Below are 17,556 nucleotides of genomic sequence, written 5' to 3'. Positions count from 1 at the left end.
CCAGTGGAAGACTGAGATTTTCAAGTATTTTGTAATCTCTCAAACACAGTTGGAGCAGCAGGGGAGACACTTCCAGTGGCTGAGGGGCCCAGGTCTGGTGGCTTGCCTTACGGGTCCAGTGGGGAGTGCAGGGCCCAGGGCACAGTAGGCTGCCTGAGGAGGCCTAATCAGCAGGTATAGGGGTGGAAAATTTTCCTTTCTCCCCTTCTAGGTTCTTTGGTCCGTCTAATAATGAAACAGACATAACAGATTGACAGGAGAAAAACTAATTTTGTATGTATGGGAAACTCAAAGAAGTGACCAAAGCAGGCGGCTTTTAACACCTTTTAGACAAAGAGGCGGTGACATTGTAAAGAATTGACAAGATGGGGGGGTTTGGACTTGGGGTAGTAGATTAGTGAAGACGTAATAAGGTTTATTTACGCAGCCTTCTTGGCCCTGAATTCCCTGTCTCTGGTGGCAAGGATGCCTCTGCCCCTCCTGGTGCAGGGAGGGTACCTCCCACACGGGAGACTTAGTCCTGCTTTCAGGGGGACAGAGGAAGGTCAGGGTGTCCTTGCACTCACTGTTTCTCGAGAAACTTGAATTCAGAACAATCAGTGTGCCAGAGTGGCATGTTTGGGGTGGCATATTCTATGCTTCTTCATAGACGACTGCGTAGGACTCCGAGAAACCTCAGATTAGAGGAGATTGAGGCGATTTCCACACCTCCCTGTAAGTCACTTGTCTAACTTCAACTCAGAGTGTTACTTTTACAAAACGTCTCGTCGGCGTGGAAGCACTTTGGATGGGGCCTTCGTATTGGCACTAGAAACTCCCCGTGGTGTTCCTGGAAGTAATAGGTGAGTGCTGCATTTATTCCTTGGTCTCATGCCTGGGTCTCATCGTTAATGTGGCCTCAGGCCCGTGAAGGGAGCGCCAGTGAAGGAAACTGAAATCTTAGTTCAGAGGCAGCCCACCAGAGAAGTTGGCAGTTAAGAGGCTCTGGAGTCAGACGGCCTGGGTTCAGATCATGCCCTGCCACCTACCATCTGCTGCTTATCCGAAGAGGCCCCTCAGAGCCACAGGTGCTGTGTTTGGGGACAAAGAGGTAGGGGAGGGGCCGCTGTCACAGTGCCACAAACTTGGGGGCTGAAAACACACATTTATTCTCCTACAGCTTTGGAGGTCAGAAGTCTGAAGTGTGTCTTCCAGGCCAAAATCTAGGCGTTGGCCAGGCTGGGCTTTCTAGAGTCTCTAGAAAGGGGGGAGTCTCTTCTTTCCCTTCCAGCTTCTGGAGGCCCCTGGCATTCCTGGGCATGTGGCCGCCTCACTCCAACCTCTGTCTCTGTGGACACATGGCCTTTCCGTCCATAGTCACATCCCCATTTGCATCCCCCTCTTAAGGATACCTGTGGTTACTTTGGGCCCACACAGATAATCCAGGATAATCTCCCCATCTCAAGGTCCATAACCTTAATCATACCTGCAAAGCCCCTTCTGCCATAGAAGGTAACATTCACAGGTGCTGGGGATTCCGACACGGTTTTACGTGGGGGCCATTGCTCAGCCTAGCACAGTCCCTACCTTATGGGATTGTTAGGACTGAATGCGGCTCACTGGGTCTCAGCTCAGGGCTCCCTCTGAGATCATGTTCTGAGAGGTCTTCCCTGCCCTCCCTGTCTGAATGACCACCCAGCACACCCCCATCGGTCGTCATGGTCATAGGACTCTGCTGTTTCCCATCTTAAGTTCTTGCTCAGTTGTTTCTTTACTGCCTGCCTCTCAACCCCTGCTAGACTATGAACTCACGAGAGCAAGGTCTAGAACTTGTTTGCTCGACCATTGCTTTAGCTCCAGGGCCTGGAACCGTGCCAAGATTTAGTGGGTAGTTAATACATATTTGTTAAGTGGCTGAATGAGTGTCAAAATCCAATACATACCACTTTGTAGGCATTTTTCTTCCTATTTTTATGACAACATAGGCATTTTTCCCATATCCTTAAATATTCTTTCAGGATCTCATTTTTACTAAGTAGTGGCCTTCTGTGTAACGTGATTTACTTAACCAATCCCCAGGACTGGGAAGTTGTTCCTTGGTAACCTTTTGATCCCTGCGAGATCCAGTGGTCTTCAGCAAGGTTGGGTTTGTCAGCGTCTCTGCTAGGATGCTGCACTGAACAAGTGGATCAGTCTTACCTCCTTGACCTCAAAGGGTAAAGACAACGATGTTATAGACTAATCAAATAAGAAAATCCCCTGTGCTGGTAGAGATACAGGAAGCCTGGGAATGAGCTCTGGTTAGCTCAGAAAACTTCAGGAGGAAGAGTTCTTTAGGCAGATGAAGGTGGATCTAAAGCCACACTGAGATGGAAAAAAGGCTCTGTTAACTTCTGATTTTTGCTTTAAGTTTCAAAATTTAGTAAAAGTCAACCTGTTATCACATGATATAATATATAGTTAAAACTTTGTAAGTGGTTCTCAATTCTAAAATAATGCAGTAGAAACCTGTTAAAGCAACTTGCAGGCTCCAATCTGCCAGAAGAGATAAGCAGTATGTTTTGGTAAGCATATCTTAATGCATATTTAACACATGCTTAACATGTATCTCTCTTGTATTTAAATTTGGTGAGACCGTGGGCTGAGGTTGGCTGATTTCTAAAGTGTATGTGGCCCTAGGTGTCTAGGAGGCGTGGAGAGTGGAAAACCCACTTGTCTGTGAGAAAGGAGCTTTATGGTGTTAGTCCTCTCTGGCTCCAGTAACTGCTGCTTCCAGAAAGCCAGCAGTAAGCCCGAAGGCCGGTCCACTGCCTCCTGGGGCTCTGGAAATCTGGGAGGTTTCTCGAGCACCCCTGTGATATAGTCGTCATCTGCTTGCTGGTCTGTGAGTGATGCAGAGGGCAGGGACTGTGTTCATCTCTGTTCCTCCGGCCAAGCACCAGAAGTACGTGGATGGATGGAGGAAGGAAGGAAGGGCGAAATGACTGATAGCACAGATGCTCCGTGTGTCCTCTGTACCATGTATTTTGTTGGCCTTCAGTGGTGAAGAGACCACCAGAGTCCCCGCTCTCAGAGGTTTTATGGTCCCCTGAGGGAACTATATCTTTTTTTTAAAGATTTTATTTATTTGAGAGAAAGAGAGAGCACAAGCAGGGGGAGAGGCAGAGGGACAAGCAGACTTCCCGCTGAGCTGGGACCCTGATGCAGGACTCAATCCCAGGACCCTGGGACCATGACCTGAGCCAAAGGCAGACGCTTAACCGACTGAGCCCCCCGGCGCCGAGGGAAAACATCTTAAATAAACATGTAATTACAAGTATGATTAGTGCTGTGAGCAAACGGAAGCTGATGCTGGGAGAAAATGATGGGGCCTTGTTCTGGCTCCGGCGGGCAGGGCAGGGGCAGCTTCTGTGCCAGTGGCTATTTATGACATGATCTGAAGGATGGTCACCAGCCATTGCATAGTGTCTTTCGCGTGTGAAGAAAAACTCTAAACCTACAGAAGGGTTCCAGGAATAATTCAGTAAGCACCGTATATGCTCCGCTGAGACTGAACAGTCATTGACATGAGGCTATTCATTTTATCGTGCCTCTGTTTTTTTTAAATGGAATCATTTGAAAGTAAGTTGCAGGTATTGTGACATCTTACTGCTAAATACGTCAGCATACAGGTCTTCAGAGGGACGTTCTCGTATATCAGCGTGAGGCTGATATAGGTGTGAACCGAGGAGAATGATCAGTAATTCCATCTGACCGTGACCATGTTCACGACCAGATCACATTCTGCTTTTCCCCAGTTGCACCAAACTGTTCTTCATGAACCAGAATGCAGTCAGGCTTCTGTATTGCCCTTAGTTTTTTGTCCCTTTATTCTCTTGGTATAAAAGAGTCATTCTGCCATTTTTTTGTGACATTCACCTTTTCTTTTTTCCCTCTCTCCCTCCCTCCCTCCCTCCCTCTCTCCCTCCCTCCCTCCCTCCCTCCCTCTCTCCCTCCCTCCCTCCCTCCCTCTCTCCCTTCCTTCCTCTCTCTCTCTCTCCCTTTCTCTCTCTCTCTCCCCTTTTCTTTCCTCCCTTCCTTCAACCATGGGTCAGAGATTCATTTAACACATTGAGAAGTTGAGTGAGGTGGTAAAATTGATTGTAAGGGCATTTGAGAAACTAGGTATTTATTGGCATAAAAACAAGAAAAGAATTAGAATAAGATTGTTAGGTTAGATTTAAACTACTGGTTGGGGAGAAGAAAATATAACCTCTGGAGTTGTTTTTTCTATTGGACCTCAATCTATAAGTTAGTGTGTCGATCACATTTTCTGGGCTCTAATAAAGTAATAAATAGCAGGGACACATCCTCCTGGAGGACTGAATAAACTTCTGGTGGATGTGTTAAAAGTGCCAAGGTATGAACTGAAAGGACACCCCACCCCCCAATGCTTTTGTCTTCCAGATTTTGAGTAATTTCTCTTAAGCTTTCCCTAATCCTTCCATCCAGAATCAACCACTCCCCCTTTATCCTTTTATTACTTTTTGAAACAGCTTTATTGAAGTATAATTACCATAAAATTTCCTCATTGTCCATGTTCAGTGATTTTTAGGAAATTTATGCAGTTGTGCAACTGTCAGCGCACTCCCGTATTAGGATGCTTTTCTCTAGAAAGTTCCTTCAGGCCTGTTGGCAGTGGGTCTCCACTCCCTCCTCAAGCTCCAGGCAAACACTAATTTGCTTTCTCTCTAGAGACTTGCCTTTTAAAGAAACTTCATAGACACGGAATCCTGCCGATTATCTTTGGTGGGGGTCTTTTACTTCGGGTCATGTTTTAGGGTTTGCCTGCATAGTAGCCTGCGTCCATGGTGCCTTCCTGTCCATCAGTGTCCTCCGTTAATGTGCATTGGCTTTGAGTATTTGCATCAAGTCTTTTTGCGGACGAACGTTTTATTTCTCTTGGGCAGGTTCCCAGGGGTGTGGTCGGTGTACTGAACTGTGTAAGGGACTGCCAGGCTCTCTTCCAAAATGGCTGCACCTGCCAATGGCCAAGGCAATTCCAGGTTCTGCACATACACTCCGTTACTCCTTCTCCTCCGGCTTTTCGAGTACAGTCGGGTGACTATCATAGGCTTCTTCCGAGTGAAGAAGTTTTGGGTGGCTAGTTGGGAATGCTGTTCTCTAGAAAATCAGCTGGGGATGGCCCGGTCCTCCTGATCTGGGGACTTAGGACGAATTTACATCCCAGGGTAGTCTTGCGTTGTCTCAGACTGAGTTTGTTCAGCCCTTGGGCGTTGGACTCACGGGCTGTCCAGAAAGAATTTTGCCCCTGCGCAGATTTTAAAGATTTCTGTAAATTGAGGTATAATTTACGAACAGTGGGATGCTCTCATCTGAAATGCGCTCTTGCGCTTGGCTTGGATGAGTGGGCGCGGAGTTGTCTGTGGTGTCACCCCGCACGGAGTCTAACGCCCCTTCCAGCCGACCCCCCCCAGGAGCAGTCGTTAGTCAGGTTTCTATCAGGATGGGTTGTGGTGTGCAGCCTGACGTTTGGATGGAACGCATCTGACTGCAGAAAAAAGATGAGCAACCGGAGAGAGAATAAAAGTTGCTCGTAGCCCAGTACCCAGAGCCTGGTCGTGTGAACATTTTACATAGCTCCTTTTGGTAATACGTGTTTCTTATTTTATTTTTATTTTTTTTATTTTTAAAGATCTTATTTGACAGAGAGAGAGAGAGGAAGCACAAGTAGGCAGAGTGGCAGGGAGCCGCAGAGGGAGAAGCAGTCTCCCCGCTGAGCAAGGATACATGTTTCTTATTTTAAAAAGCGTTACGGAGCAGAGCTTTGCCGCGTGTTCGGTGTTTCGCTGCTTCCTCTGTGGAGCGTGCATTTCCCAGCGCGATGCTGCTGTGCTGCGGTTGCACCCGTCCCTGTTCCCCGGTGCGAGCCGCCGGGCCGGCGGGTGTGCACCCCGTGGGGGGCGGAGGGAGCCGGGCGCCTGAGCCCGCCCCGCCCCCACCCCTCGCCCGCGAGCCAGGCCTGACGCGCCGACACGGAGCGCGCGATCGGATAGGCGGCGCGGCATCTGCGCGCCACTGAGCGGCCTGCCGCCCCCGCCCCCGCCCGCGCCCGCGCCCGCGCCCGCCGAGCCGCCGCCGAGCCGCCGCCCGAGGTCCCCGGAGCCGCCCGCCGGAGCCCGCCCGGGCATGGAGCCGCCGACCGCGCGCCCCTGAGCCCCGCGGCGTTCATGGTGAGTGCGGCGGGCCCGCCCACCGGCCCGGGCGCCTGCGTGGGTGCGTCTGGGTGCGTGTGCGTGTGTGTGTTGCACACGACTGCTCCAGCGAGCTGAGCCTTGCCCGCGGCCGCCGTGCTCCCCGCGCGCCTCCCTGCAGGCTTTGTGTGCGTGGTTCTGCGAGATCTTCTCCCAGGGCTCGGTGTTAGTGGGGGCCGTGAGAGGCCGAGGGGGCGAGCCGCCGCGTCCTGATCCTTGTCACCGCGCAGGGGACTGCAGCCTGTTCTCCGATTCGGGCCAGGCCCGGCCCCCTCTCCCAGGCGAGGGGGGCCTTGCCCCTGATCCTGGGGGAAGCCTTTGTGCGGGCGGGAGGGGGCAGCCTGCACCGTTTGGTCAGATGGCAGCAGCGGCCAGGCTTGGTACAACCCACAGTTCATCTTTGATACATTGCATTCACCAGACCACATATTAACTTCTGTTTTCTACATGTTTTGTAAGGAGCAGGACAATTAGAAGAGGTTCCCGACAGTTGCTTTCCCAAATGCCATTTCCGGTGAGGTGGAGAATGGTCTCTGGGAACAGTGCTGCCCTGCAGCCCGGGAGGTCCTCAGGGGGCCTTCTTACTGGGAGGTCAGGCCGCGGCGGCCACCAGGACGGTCCCCTGGAAGGCTGAGCACTTGTGAGACCTGGACAGGCCACTCTTCCGAAAATGTCCAGACCAGCGCCCCTCTCCCCCAGAACTGCTTGTTCCTGATGGCAAAGTGTGAAACCAGCTGTGGCCTTCCAGGCACTTCCCTGTCGCGGCATTTTCCCCACGGCCCTGTTGAGTACCCCTCCTAGCGGGAAATACTGAGAAGGGTAATTTTTTAGTAACACGACAACAGAAATAGTTCCCAGCCATTTTCTGGGCACCTGCGGCGGCTCTTACGGTAATCCGTTCTCACAGGAAGGGAGAAGGAATGCGCTCAAGGTCACGCTGCCAGTGGTGGTCCTTGAGGAGGTTGGGGTTGAGACCCAGGCCTGCCGCCACGCCGGCGCTTCCCCTGCAGCCTGCCTGGGCCCTCGGCCTGTGCAGGTGTGGCTGCTGTCGTACTGTGGACGGTGGGTCGTGTGGATCGTATGGGGACCACAGCTGTCTTGCTGGAAACGGCTAACCTTGCCACGGTATACAGTTGAGTCAAGGACTGAAGCACAGGTCTTGGCTGATGGCAGAGTTTTCCAGGCGGCCAGGGGGCTTCCATTTCTGGCCACGTGCTCCTGGCGCTGTCAGTAGCATTGACGACCCCTCCTGCCATCCTGCCAGGAATGCTTTCTTTTCATCATTTGAGAAGCTTGATCTTTGTTCTCTTAAAACAGATGTCTCTCGAGGCCATCTTTTGGTTTTCTTTTTTAATGGCAAGTTAAACACTTACCTTAGGAGGCTGTCACGCTTATCCTTGCCCTCAGCACTGTTCCGATCACACACAGGATGTGGATCCTGCTGTGGGGCGCATCTAACGGGCTCGCCGCGTTTCTCACAGGTTACTTTCCAGCTCTGCACCAAGTCCAGCTCCTCCCGCTCGGGACTTGTCCCACAGCTCTAGGTAGCTTGCTGTTGAGACTTCAACTCAGCATCATTCCCCACGTAACGCGCTCGCCCTGACCCACGGATAAGCCTGCCCGAGTGTGTCCCTTGGCTGTTGCTTTTGCTGTCAGGATGCCTCTCCCACACCCAGCCCAAATCTTCCCTGTCCTTTGTTCACTCATATGGCACCCTTTATGAGGTGCCTTCCTTGATTCCCGCAGCTGTAGACATCCGGTCCTGGGGCTTCCTCTCTTGTGGCATTTTTCATGATCTGCTCCTATCGGCTCTGCCGGCATCTTACTGCCCCTCCCAGAGCCCTTCAAGGCTAAGAGGTCTGGGTCTCCTCAAGTGCCGGCCCCGTGTGGTCCCTTCACAGATGAGGTCCCTTTCCCTTTTCCTCCTGCCTGCTAAATCTGTTTTGCTTACGGTCCCTGAATGAGCTTGGGGCCTTGCTCCTGCCTCTTGGCTTTTTTCCTGACCCTTTGCTGGGTCATCAGACCACACCCACAGCTCAGCCCCTGGTTCCTTGTGGCAGGTTTGTTTGCTGCTCTAGCTGGTGTTGGTCCGGTCTTCGCAGCAGGATACATGGTAAACTCCTCACGGCAGGGGCTGTGACCTACCATGCTGATAAATGAGTGGCTTGTAAACTTTGTTGACACTCCCCCCCCCTCCCCACGCCTTAGACAATTTGAGACTCTGGGTCTCAGATGTAACTCGGATAGAACTGGTAAGTGGGGTAGAGCTGAGAGGAACTGTCCTTACTGTGTGGACTCTGCATTTATTTTAATTGTTTGATTTTTAAAGAAAATGTTCACATGGCCGCCTAAACTGATTTATCACTGGAACTTTGAAGAACCCTGTTCTCAATTCTCTCTGTGGCTGGGCAGGGTGTTGGCGGGGTGATTTGCACTGAGCAGCCTGCAGGCTCATCAAAACTTGATCCTATAGGGGTCCCAAGAAGAGAAGAAACTTTGTGAGGATAGACTGGCCTGAGGCTGGGCCTGGCCCTGCAGAAGGGGCTCATGCTTTAGTGGCAGCTCCTGAACGGGCCTCCCCTCCCCTCCTCCCAGGAGCCTTCACGGTTGATGCCTTTTCAGAGATGAGGAAGCAGGCTGAGTGAGGAGCCAGGAGGACTTGCGCCAGGTCAGAACCAGGCTTACAGCTCACTGTTCGCTTCCAGAGACCTGGCTCTTACCCCGTCACATGCCACCCCTAACGCTGAGAAGTCATGGCTGAAAGTTGTTTCTCCAGGGATGCTTTATTTGCAGCCCTCCCGCCCATTCCCCCAAAGGATTCTTCTTTTTCTTCTTCTTCTTTTTTTCTGGTTAAACAATGATTTTATTGCTTGAGTGTGTAGACAAATTTATGCAACCAGGGCAGAGGCTGTGGGTGACTCGTATTTCCAGCTGAGTGGAAGGGACCGGACTCTCTTGGTCTTACAAATATCGAGCCAACCGTTAAACAAGGCTCTGGGTCAGGATGAGCCGGAGTTTAGCATCCTTACTCTTTCTGTTCCTCTCATGCTGCTTTCAAACAGCAACAGCTTTCTTTCTTTCTTTTTTTTTAAGATTTTATTTATTTGACAGAGATAGGGAACACGAGCAGGGGGAGGGGCAGAGGGAGAGGGAGAAGCAGACTCCCAGCTGAGCAGGGAGCCCGATGCCGGGACTCCCATCCCAGGAGCCTGGGACCACGACCTGAGCCAAAGATAGATGCTCAGCTGACTGAGGCACCCAGGCGCCCCAGCAATAGCTTTCTTAATTAAATGATATGGATCCTCAGGAAGATCAGGAGCAAGTCCTTTGGACTTCAGAATCCTCTAGGTTTTATTTGCCTATCACAGAAAGCACTTGGGCAAGGCCACTCGAGCCTCTTGGGATCACACCAGTTCCCGAGGGAGTCAGGCCCTTCTCGGCCAGTGTGTACGTCCGTTCCTCCGCATCCTTAGCCAGTTGGGGACGCTGGGCGGTGAGGCAGGGCCGACTGGATCGGGCCCTTCTTGGGAGCGGGTGTGCGGCCCACGGTGGCTGCGGTCAGGCGGCGGAAAAGGGCAGTCAGTCCTTTTTGGTTTCTAAAGTCGGTTTGTCGTATTGGGAATATGAGCTAACTGTTGACATCTCCATGTGAGCCTCTGGAAGAAGGTGTGGAGCAAGACCTGTGACCGTTTCTAGTGCCATTTACACACGCAATGCTGTTTGGAGTTCTGGAAAGGCTTTCCTTTCGATTTCACGTATGGGCAGGACAGGACGCCTCTGTTTTTGTTCTGTTTTGTTTTAATCATGCAGTGTTCTATGTGATTAAAACAAAAGTATTTGCCCTACATCTGCCCTTAATTCAGTATTACAGGTTTCTGTCATGGTTGAAAGCTTTCTTTAGACAGAATGTGAGTGATTGAATTACTTCCGCATCATGTCTGTGAGCGTCTCTCATGCATTCTAGACAGTGCTGGAAAGTGTGGTTGCAGAGCCAGATGCTTGGCTTCTGATCCCAGACCCTCCGCTCCCCAGCCGGGCCATTCACTGACATCTCTGGGCCTGCACCTTCCGTCTGTGACATGGGGACAGAGGTGGTGGCTCCTTGCACAGAGGGCTCGCGGGAAGGTGACTTGTGTGTGTCACATCCGCACAAAGCTCTCTGCACAAAGCTCTCTGCTCACTCACAGAGCTGTTTGCACTTGTAACAGAGCTTCTGAGTGCTAACTGAAGAGACCTGATATTTTTTGGTTATGAATCAAGGCATTTGGTTAACTTTACTCCTTTTTGTGTTTGTGCTGTTTGCAGATTTTGCAGGGCTCCTTGATTGTTTGGCCCAAGAGCTAGCTAGCTAGCTTGCTTGCTTGCTCGCTCGCTCGCTCCCTCCTTCCCTCCTTCCCTCCCTCCCTTGTCTCAGGTGTAAGGGTAATGGCATTCAGCAACCAGGGCTACGCTTTATCAAGAACTTCCTGTGTGCCAAGCCTCTCCCTGTTCCTTAGATAGTCCTCTCTGGTTGGTACGGCTTCCCTTCCCTTTCTGCACATATGGACATGAAGCTCAGGAATTCTAAGTAAGTATTTTGCTGGAGGTCACAGCTGGTTCTTGGTGGATCTGAATTTTATCCCACACCGATCTGGCTCCAGGGGCCACACCTAACCTGTGTAGGACTGAGCCTTTTCCCTCTAAAACTGCACACCTGTTTGAGTGTATTCACAAAGAGATTGGGCTGGCACGGACGGAGTGGTCAACCCCATCCCCTTGCTGGCTGTGTACTTGGGGGTAAGTCACTTCACCCTGAGCCTCAGTTACCCTATCTGTAAAATGGGGTGAGACTTGCCATGGAGATTGTTACGGAGATAGAATGAGACAGTATGTGTAAAGCACACAAAAGCAAATGGAAATGGGTGTCCACATTCTGGGACATTTAACTCGGGGCTTGTCATCTTTGGCCTTGGCATATAGTTCACTAGACCATGGTCAGCAGATGAGTAGCACCTTACGGGGCATTCATTACTAATTCTTGTTAAAATGCAACATGCCTCAGAATCTTGCTCAATACACAGCTTTTGGTAGATTGTCTATAAAATCCAAGACTGACATCCTGGTGCTAGTTGTGAAGCTTCCAGTGGCTTGATGCTGTGTTAGGTCACAGCTGAGTGCCTGAAACAGTGTATGCTCAGGTGTTGACTCGATGAAAAAGGGAGTCTGTTTTCCCACTTTTGGGTAGGTAGAAGTCATTTTGGTATTCTCGTGGGACCATTTCCTGGTAGACCGCGATGGCATCTGATCTTGTGCCCCCAGATGCACAGAAACTGCCCCACCCACCTGCTTCTTGGTGTACTGTTTCTCACCGCCTGTGTGTTTTGAGGAAATAAATGCACCTTTCTACTTTTTAGAAGCTCTTATAGGCTCTTGTGGCTGAGAGAATAATTGCTGGCCAAATAATGTTACCAGTAACAACCCCCTTGGCAGTGAGTGTCAACTTAATTCATTCAGCAATTAATTGTTTTCCACTCATGATACTGCTTCTGTTGTTATCTGGAATGGTTATTTAAATCTTGGGTTAGCTATTCATTTGTCTGTCCTGTCTTGCCAATTAGATTGTCTTCCCTTAAGTGGGAGGATCCTGAGAGCCTCATCTATAGACAGTAAGAAAGTATTGGTTCTTTTTTTCTTTTTGGCAGAAGGCTAAGAGCGTGTACACACACAGACACACGCACATGCACGCGCGCGCATACACACACACACGCTGTTTCCGAAGCTAGACTCTTTGGTCCCAACTTGCTTGACTCTCCTGAACTCTTCTGGTTGGGCATTTGGAATGTGGGTCACCATGTGTGACCAAGCTTTTGTGGCTGCAGTCCATGGGACACATTAGTTGCCCAGCACTAGTGAGACTGTTCATGGCACAAACGTTTATGTAACAACTTGTAGTAATGGCTTCATACAAAGATGTTAAAGAATTTTTTTTTTATGTTTCTGCTTTTAAGAAAATGAAACTGCATTTGCACAACGTGGATGGACCTGGAGTGTGTTATGCTAAGTGAAATAAATCAGACTGAGAAAGACAAATACCATCTGATTTTACATATATGTGGAATGTAAAAAAACAAAACAAATTAGTAAACAAACAAAAAGCAGAATCAGATCCATAATACAGAGAGCACACTGATGGTTGCCAGATGGGGGCGGAGGGACTAAATGGGTGAAGGGGAGTGGGAGACACGGGCTTCCAGTTATAGAATGCATAAGTCGTGGGAACAAAAGACCCAGCACAGGGAACAGAGTCAGTGATACTGTAAATGTGTTGTATGGTGACAGGTGGCAGCCACCTCTGTGGCAGAGTGTGTTACCACCTGTGTGGTAACATACAGAGAAGCTGAATCACTGTGTTGTACACCTGAAACTAAGGTAACATTGTGTGTCAACTATACTTCAATAGAAAAAATATATCTATGAAAAGAAACACTTTTAATCATCTGCAAAAAATGTTTAACCTTTTCCTCATTTCAGAAACTATTTGAAGGGCTAACAAAAATACATAAAATGCCATGAGATAAAAGGAAAGGGGTTTGAAATTTTGGTTGGAAGTAGGTAGGAGATGAAGCCAGGGGGTCACATGGATGCTAGCGTTGGCTATTACTCTGGCTCCAAGCTTCCCAGTGGTCACTGCAATAACGAACAGAGGTCGGCATTGTCCAGAAGCCAGACAACACCTCTTACCCTGGAGAAGCACAGAGAGCCTGCGGTGGCACTGCCGGAATGGTGGGCCCCAGGGACCACCTCCTCCCCCAGCAGCAGGGGAGGCTGTGGTCCTCACTGCAGAGCTGTATGACCCCTTTAGTTGCCAATGTGTCCTCTTTGGATGTGCTCTCCTCAAAATGGCTTGAAAGACTTCATTACAAAACAGCTTTCTTGCACTCAGAGCGGCTTCATAATATCAGAACTGACCAGGTCTGGAGTTACCTCTTGTTTCTTTGTCCCAGGAATATGAAGACAAGGCTGGACGACCTAGCAAGCCACCCTCTCCAAAGCAGAATGTGAGGAAGAATCTTGATTTTGAGCCACTGTCCACCACCGCACTCATCCTGGAAGACAGACCAGCGTGAGTCTTAAAAAGAACCTCTAGAACGTTTGCTCGAGTAGATAAGTACAATTTGCTGATCACCTCTGTGTTACAAAAGAGCTCGAGTCACCAGAGGGAAGAAGAGTAAGCCCTAGCACATGTTAAAATTCTCAATTCTTCATTATTCCCTCTGTTAACATGTGTACTATAATAATAATAATAATAACTGATTTGCAAAACCGTTTTAACACAGAAGTTTTGACCAAGGTTTTCCATTCACGTGGTTTTTCATTTTAATTTAGCATTTAGAAATACTAAGTAGCCACTGTAAATTACGGGCTGGCTCCTGATGGTAAGAAGCACAGGGAAGTGTCCTGCAACGGGGGTGTGGCAGGGGCATCCCAGCATCGTAGGACAGTTCCTGGCCTGGCCAGCTGGCTTCTTGGGGGTCGGCGGTATGTGGGCTGAGTGATCTTACCAGGCCCGCCTCTCCCTGGGCCTCTAGTGTCCATCGGTGGATAAGATGGGCTTTGGTGACTGGTTCACACATCGCCTTCGGAGGCCTCAGTGAGGTAAAGGGACTGCTGCATTGTCCCAGGCCACAGATTGTCTCTTTTTAAGTATGGCGCTTCCATGAACATTGTGTTTGAAGAGAAAGATTCCACGGCTTTGAAAAGAGGGAGAAAGAGAGCTTGTTAAAACAGTGGTTCTGTAGGTCCCTGCCCACCCTGAAATCTAAAACTGATGAAATCTAAAGAAGAAATGGGTTTTCTTACCCAGGAATTGAAGTTGTACACCCATTTAGATGCTCAGAACTGTGATGCACATTTGTATATAAAAGAAACAAAACAGATGAGCCCAGTGAGCCCATAGCGGATACGAAGCTCGCACCCCTGAGAAACTGGTCGGGGAGCGGATTCGTGCAAATGCGCGACACTTGCCGTTAGGGTCCCTACTTCCCTGTAACTGTGACAGCTGTGGTCGCCCTGGAGCCCGGGGTGAAGAACACCAGAAGATCAGTGTTTCTGGGAGCTGTGGGCAGCTGTTCCTTTCTTTCTACTAATCTTTATACTTCAGGGTTTTTTTTTAATAAGCTTGTTTTACTTCTGTAAGTAAATATTTTTAGTTTATGAAATTGCTGCATCTTGGGTCATCTTAACAAATGTAGTTTTTTTTTTTTAGCAAATGATTCTTCAAGTTTTATTTTTCAGAGTCTTTTATTTGATGTTTATAATGGGGAAAATCCTCTATTTTCTGTTAAGAAACCTCCCAGCGAAGCCGGCTGAAGAAGCTCAGAAACACAGGCAGCAGTATGAAGAAATGGTGGTTCAGGCCAAGAAACGAGGTAACGGGGTCTGCGCGTGTTGGTTATGTAAGACGGCACGAGATGTCGTGTCTTTCAGGAGATTTTCTTTTTACCTCCTGGAGCCCTAGATCCTGAACTTTGGTGAATGCCTAAATATTTTGAAATTTATAATTTTCCATCAAAAGCATATGTTTCCACCAACTGTCCCTTCCCGGTAGCTTTCTTCAAGGCGGTAACACTTTGTTGTTTTTTTCTTTTGAAGATTTTATTTATTTGTCAGAGAGCAAGTGAGCACAAGCAGGGGGAGCTGCAGGCAGAGGGACAAGCAGACTCCCCACCGTGCAGGGAGCCCGATGTGGGACTTTAACCCAGGTGCCTGGGGTCATGACCTGAGCCGAGGGCAGATTAACTGACTGAGCCACCCAGGGGTCCCAAGGAGATAACACTTTGAATTTACACAAGAAAAGAGATCAGTTAGGACAGAAGTGCTAGACTGGCTAAAGCTTCAGCCCATGGTGATGGGCAGACTTCCTCCCCTCTCTGGGCTCTGCTTTCCTCATTTACAAGAAGATGTGATTGGGTTTGATAAAATCCATGCAACACTTAAAAACCCTAAGATGCCAGCATGTTTAAGAAGTATACGTAATAAACACAGTGTGGCCCATCCCACAATGAATATTAATTAAGTGTAAACCAGAAGGATGTTCGTTCTGACACCTGCAGCAGTGTGGACAGATCTTGAGGGCATTTTGCTCAGTGAAATCGGGTACTCACTAAGGGACTCGTATGATTTTACTGACATGAAGCCCCCAGAGCAGTCAGAATCCCAGCGATGGAGAGTGTAGAATGGTGTGGAGCTTCAGTGGGGGAAGGTAAGAAAGTTCTGGAGGTGGATGGTGCTGATGGTTGCACAACCATGTGAATGTACTCAGTGGCCCTGGTTGTACACCTAAAATGGTTAGCATGCTACTGTTTGTTTTAGGTGTTTTACCACCGTGAAAGAAATACCGCAAAGCATGTGTAGATTAAGATGCATGGTATTTCCCAGAGTTGCTCCTCACAAGCTAGGAGTTGTACCGGAGCCGTGAGAGGCGAGGCTAGAGGTTTGATTGGGAAGGAGATCTGGCAGGGGGCACAGGGGGCGTCTGGTGGTCGGCAGCGTTCTGGGTTTTGGCTGGGGTGGTGGTTTCATGGGTTTCTCCCTTGTGGTAGTCTAACCGTGTTCTTGTGTATTCTTGTCTGTGCGTTCTACTTAAAAACTCACTGAGAGGTAGATGAGGCCTATGCATTCTACACCCCATGAGGCCTGAAACGGGTGTTGGGAAGGAAGCTTCGCAGCTCCACTTCGGTTGCTTTTTCTGGGGGGTTTGGCAGCAGGACGCTGAGCAAAGTCACCCTGCATGGAAGCAGCGGGGGTCGGTTGACAGGTGCTCTCTCCTTGCTTGCCATCATGGTTTGCAGAGCTGAAGGAGGCCCAGCGGAGGAGAAGGCAGCTGGAGGAGAGGTGCCGACTGGAGGAGAGCATTGGCAACGCCGTCCTCACCTGGAACAACGAGATTTTGCCTAACTGGGAAACAATGTAAGCTGTGGTGGGTGGGCACAGCTTGACGGCGGGGCGTTTCCCTGTAGAACATACCGCGAGAGGCCGAGTAACCGGAGCTCCTGTCATAGGCTTCGATGGATTTACCCCTACACTTACATGGCGTGGGGTCTCCCTTCCCACCTCGGTTCAGCCCTGCCATTCCTTGCCTGGACACCGTGACAGCCCCCATCTGACCCGCAGATTGTCTTTGCTCAGTAGCCTGAGGGATCTTCCAAAGCCCAGGTCTGTGTCCCCCCCCCCCCCCCCCCCCCCCCCACAGTGTAGAATGTCTGTGACTTCCTACTACTCTGTATACAGTATGAATTTCTTTGCTTAGCTGATGGGATCTTTTGTGAGATAACCTGCCCCTTTCTCTCTAGGCTCACAGCTTTCCTGCCTTGATGAGCCCTCTCCTTAGGGATCCGTAGGACCTTTGCATGTTCTATCCCCTCCGCTTAGCGTGCTCTTGCCCTGTAATGCCTCATCCAGCTAACCCTTCGTTCTCTAAAGCTCAGACTTCCTCGGGGAAGACTTCGCTGCCTAGGTGACTGTGGGAGACCCCTGGCTACACTGTATCCATCTGCTCCAGCATCTGTTGTCCTCTGAGGATGGGGACGGAGTCTGTGATGACACCCCCAGTGGCCAGTACCCGGCAGAGTCTGGTAGCTGCTGTCATCTTAACACCCAAGGCACAGCTATAGATCTCTTCTTCCTACACGTTCAGAATGGGGAGAGGCAGCGTGTGGGCGGCAGTCCCAGGGCCAGGCACAGACGCGGGTGGCTCCTTCTGGGCCTCAGCCTGTTAGAGCGCATTGCCAGGGAGCGTGGATGCGAGTTACCCTTCAGGCTTGTCCCTTTCCACTTGAACTGGATGTTAGGATGTTGGGGACTTGCTTCTGGCACTTTCCTGGGTGTTACTCGCTCTCGTTACCGGGGTCAGACAGCCCTGTTGAGGAAAACAAGCTATTCCTGGAGCCCGATTTTCTAGGCAGTGTCTTTAATAGGCTGGACACAGGAAATACTTTCTCTCAAAGGGGACCCAGGAACAGAGTGGAGGTGCTCAGAACCCCTGGGCTGTGTCCCTGTGTGGCTGCAGAACCCCCCACCCCAGGGCCTCCTGCCCTGGCCGATGCTTGATGTGAGCTAGACGCGGGCACTTCCACAGCAGCCCGCGTTTAGTGCACCGGCCGGGCGCCTCTGTGCCCTGTCCCATTTGACCTTCACAACGCCCTTCTGGGGCAGGGTTTCAGCAGCTGGATGGCAGAGGGGAGAAGTCATCTGCTCTGGGTTCCGCAGGTAAAGGTGGAATCGGGATGCAGACCTGGTTTCGGTTGCAGCAGCCCGTGCTCTTCCCCCCCTGCGCCGCGCTGAG

General features: G+C 50.2%; 1 protein-coding gene and 1 pseudogene across 3 annotated transcripts in view; one reads left to right on the top strand and one right to left on the bottom strand.

Annotated features, from left to right (window-relative positions):
• Positions 1 to 17,556, top strand: part of TBC1D14 (TBC1 domain family member 14) — a 103,279-nt gene that overhangs the window by 59,071 nt on the left and 26,652 nt on the right. For 2 of the 3 annotated variants that reach the window (XM_035726097.1, XM_035726096.1), the window contains exons 4-6: positions 13,217 to 13,335; positions 14,559 to 14,641; positions 16,064 to 16,181. In XM_035726097.1, coding sequence (XP_035581990.1) covers positions 13,217 to 13,335; positions 14,559 to 14,641; positions 16,064 to 16,181 — 320 coding nt within the window. Of the gene's footprint in view, positions 1 to 6,153; positions 6,213 to 13,216; positions 13,336 to 14,558; positions 14,642 to 16,063; positions 16,182 to 17,556 lie in introns of those variants that run through there. The other variant, XM_035726098.1, reaches the window with a different exon arrangement.
• On the bottom strand, positions 9,122 to 10,314 carry LOC118356550 (annotated as a pseudogene).

The sequence above is a fragment of the Zalophus californianus genome, chromosome 2 (genome assembly GCF_009762305.2).
Source record: "Zalophus californianus isolate mZalCal1 chromosome 2, mZalCal1.pri.v2, whole genome shotgun sequence".
NCBI lineage: Eukaryota > Metazoa > Chordata > Mammalia > Carnivora > Otariidae > Zalophus > Zalophus californianus.
This window is presented reverse-complemented; position numbering and strand designations above follow the sequence as displayed.